The sequence below is a fragment of the Myotis brandtii genome, unplaced genomic scaffold (assembly GCF_000412655.1).
Source record: "Myotis brandtii unplaced genomic scaffold, ASM41265v1 scaffold456, whole genome shotgun sequence".
NCBI lineage: Eukaryota > Metazoa > Chordata > Mammalia > Chiroptera > Vespertilionidae > Myotis > Myotis brandtii.
In genome coordinates this window covers 1,863,130-1,866,964 of record NW_005367431.1, presented here as the reverse complement: position 1 = coordinate 1,866,964, position 3,835 = coordinate 1,863,130, and the positions used below count along the sequence as shown (strand labels likewise).

General features: G+C 40.5%; 1 protein-coding gene across 2 annotated transcripts in view; it reads left to right on the top strand.

Moving 5' to 3' along the window:
* The window catches only part of GMEB1 (glucocorticoid modulatory element binding protein 1), a 31,566-nt gene that overhangs the window by 11,851 nt on the left and 15,880 nt on the right, over positions 1–3,835 (top strand). Inside the window, exons 3-4 of one of the 2 annotated variants that reach the window (XM_005875097.2) lie at positions 474–586; positions 2,092–2,216. In XM_005875097.2, the coding sequence (XP_005875159.1) occupies positions 474–586; positions 2,092–2,216 (238 nt within the window). The remainder of the gene's footprint in view (positions 1–473; positions 587–2,091; positions 2,217–3,835) is intronic. The other variant, XM_005875098.2, reaches the window with a different exon arrangement.

The following is a 3,835-nucleotide window of genomic DNA, read 5'->3' as shown; positions in this document are numbered from 1 at the left end:
CCTCCGTACCTCTGCACTTTACTTCCGCACCTCCTCTGAGTCTCAGTGTGCTTTTCTCTTTCCTTCTAGTTGTAGAATTTCCACTCAACCAGCCTTCCTGTGGTTCTGGATGATGTCCGTTTTGTCTTTTAGTTGTATTTTTGAAGTGTTTGTGCAAGGCAGCAATTTCAGGTGTTTACCTATGCCGCCGTCTTGGTTTCTCTATCATGAGGTTTTAATGTTATGAAGGGAAAAGTCTGGTGTAAATAAGTAGCAAGAGGAACTTCGCTCTGAAGTGCGGAAAGTTGTTGATTCATTTCCATGGTAGTAGCTGCTAAGCAGTCATGGGCAGCTTAGAGTTTAAAAACAATGGCGAACTAGTCAAAGCACTACATACAGTTGTAAAGTATATTTATTTTAGTTCTTTGAGATAGGTTAAAAGAAATTTCTTAACCCCCATGCTGTGAATATTAATTTTTTCATGATTTATGTAGTTTGTTTATCGATGGACACTTTTACAACAGGATTTATGAAGCTGGGTCCGAGAACAACACAGCAGTTGTGGCAGTAGAAACTCACACGATACACAAAATTGAAGAAGGGATTGGTGAGTCTTTGTTATTCTAGTACATTTGACCTTAGTTTCCCTAGCTGAGATTTCTTGACTTGGTGCCTTTTTCACCCTACTCAGTGTGCCCTATCAATGCTGCAGCTACCAATTTGATGGTGGTACATCTAGAGCAGTGGTTCTCAACCTTCCTAATGCCGCAACCCTTTAATACAGTTCCTCATGTTGTGGTGATCCCCAACCATAAAATTATCTTCATTGCTACTGTAATTTTGCTACTGTTATGAATCGTAATGTAAATATCTGATATGCAGGATGTATTTTCTTTGTTACAAATTGAACATAATTAAAGCATAGTGATTAATCACAAAAACAATATGTAATTATATATGTGTTTTCCGATGGTGTTAGGCAGGAGTCCTCAAACTACGGCCCGCGGGCCACATGCAAATACAAATATTGTATTTGTTCCCGTTTTGTTTTTTTACTTCAAAATAAGATATGTGCAGTGTGCATAGGAATTTGTTCATAGTTTTTTTTTAAACTATAGTCCGGCCCTCCAACGGTCTGAGGGACAGTGAACTGGCCCCCTGTTTAAAAAGTTTGAGGACTGCTGTGAGGCCTTGGGCCTTCTTTTGGATGTTCTGGGTCTCTCTGACCCTGCTGCAGTTTGTTAGGTAATTTTAGATTGCAAAGGGCCAGGTCATTCATATGCAAAAGCCTCTGCGCACTGCTTGGGTGGGGTCGCGACCCACAGGTTGAGAACTCGCTGATCTAGAGACACCACTGACTAAGGTGTTAGGGCCTTCAGTTGATTGTTTAACATCATATTGCTAGAGTTGCTAAAAATATTTTTAAAAATTTTTTAATTGATTTCAGAGAGGAAGGAAGAGGGAGAGAGACAGAATATCAGTGATAAGAGAGAATCATTGATCGGTTGCCTCCTGCATATCCCCCACTGGGATCGAACCTGCAACCCAGGCATATGCCTCGACCAGAAACCAAACCGTGACCTGGGTCATAGGTTGAGGCTCAACCACTGATCCACAAGTCAAGCAAAAAGATTTTTCATCTATAAAAATCCCACAAGAAATTGGAGCCTCAAGGTTGATTCTTGTCAGTAGGGAAATTGCTGATGAAGACTGATAAGGTGTTCAGTGGAAGGCAGTCAGTGGAAAGAAATTTTGAAATTAGGGAAACCTAAGTTTGGAGCCTACTTTCTCATTTCTTAACTGTATCCTTGGGAAAGTCACTTTACCTTTTGGAGTCCCACATTACAGTTATGTAAAACAGAAAACAATCACTATCTCCGAGGGTTGTTGCAAGAACTAAGTAAGATTAAGCACATCAAAGCATATAGCACAGTGTTGCATAGTGGGAGTTCAGTAAGACAGCGGTTATGCCTAACTTTTTCCAGAGGATTTCTAAACAATACCAGCTAATGTAAACTGTTAACCCCTGAGAGGAACCAGGAGACTAAAGATTTTGAATTAAGCTTTGGGAAAGAGTGTTCAATAAATCACTGATATTTTTTCCATTTTCAGATGCAAGCACTATAGAAGCAAATGAAGATATGGAAATTGCTTACCCTATAACTTGTGGGGAGAGCAAAGCCATTCTTCTCTGGAAGAAGTTTGTATGTCCAGGAATAAATGTGAAATGTGTCAAGGTAATTGTCTTTTCTCCTGGCTGGAACCTATTTTGGGGCTCCTTGTTTTCAAAGGGCATGGTTTCAGTGCCTAATCTCTCTTTTCCACCATATCAGTATTTTTTAAAAATATATTTTTATTGATTTCAGAGAGGAAGGGAGAGGGAGAGAGAGAAACATCAATGATGAGAATCATTGATCGGCTGCCTCCTGCACACCCCCTAATGGGGATCAGATCCACAACCTGGGCATATGCCCCTGACCGGAATTGAACTCAGGACCCTTCAGTCCACAGGCCGATGCTTCATCCACTGAGCCAAACCTGCCAGGGCCATGCCAGTATTTTTAATTTTGTGGCTATAGTTCCATTGCATCATATAACTTGGGAGCGCCCTAACCGGTTTGGCTCAGTGGATAGAGCGTCGGCCTGCGGACTCAAGGGTCCCAGGTTCGATTCCGGTCAAGGGCATGTACCTTAGTTGCGGGCACATCCCCAGTAGGAGGTGTGCAGGAGGCAGCTGATGGATGTTTCTCTCTCATTGATGTTTCTCACTTTCTATCCCTCTCCCTTCCTCTCTGTAAAAAATCAATAAAATATATTAAAAAAAATAACTTGGGAGTAAAATTTTATTCTGATGGGACCTAGATTAAAGTTTGGCTCAGTGGATAGAGCATTGGCCTATGGCTTGAAGGGTCCTAGTTCCAGTCAAGGGCACATGCCTGGGTTGTGGCTTGATCCCCAGTAGGGGGCGTGCGGGAGGCAGCTGATTGATTCTGGATACATAAATGCTATTTACAGAGCCATGTAGGAACTTTTCCTTTCTTACACATTTTTGTTTTTCTTGAATTTAATAATTAGTTTTTCTTAGAACTTTTTTTTTTTTTTTTTTTTGTGAACTTGTCTATCTTGTTCATCAGTGTATCCCCAGCACTTAGGAATGGTAGTTGGTGTATTTATCAATAAATATTTGTTGAATGAATGAATGGAGTTCCATCTCTATCAATGCCTTACCCTGGTGTGCATTATGGTAGAGTTTATTGAAAATTATTACTGAATAAAAATACATAATCATGAGAGCACAGCGTCGAAATTATTGCTTATTTTGTCCCCATTGATAGCCACAACTATACACATAGATAGTTGTCACCATCAGTGGCACGATCCTAGATTCATTAAAGATTACATAGTTTTGTGTTTTTTTAAAATATATTTTTGTTTATTTCAGAGAGGAAGGGAGAGGGAGAAAGAGATAGAAACATCATTGATGAGAGAGAATCATTTATCGGCTGCCTCCTGCATACCCCACACTGAGGATCGAGCTTGCAACCCCGGCATGTGCCCCAACCGAGAATCAAATCGTGACCTCCTGGTTCATAGATCGACACTCAACCATTGAGCCATGCCTGCCAGGCAAGATTACATAGTTTTGATACTCTGCAGTGCTATTGGTTCCTATTGTACTTATTCTTTCTGCCACATCCTGAATCACGTCATTAGGGCTAGATAGATCACTTCGGTTTATTTAAACAGCCTTTGTGACATTGGATCTAACTACTGATTCATGGCATAAATGAATTTTGTTTTGTTTTGTTAATCTTTACTGAGGGTTTTTTTTCCCCATTGCTTTTTCCAGGGAGAG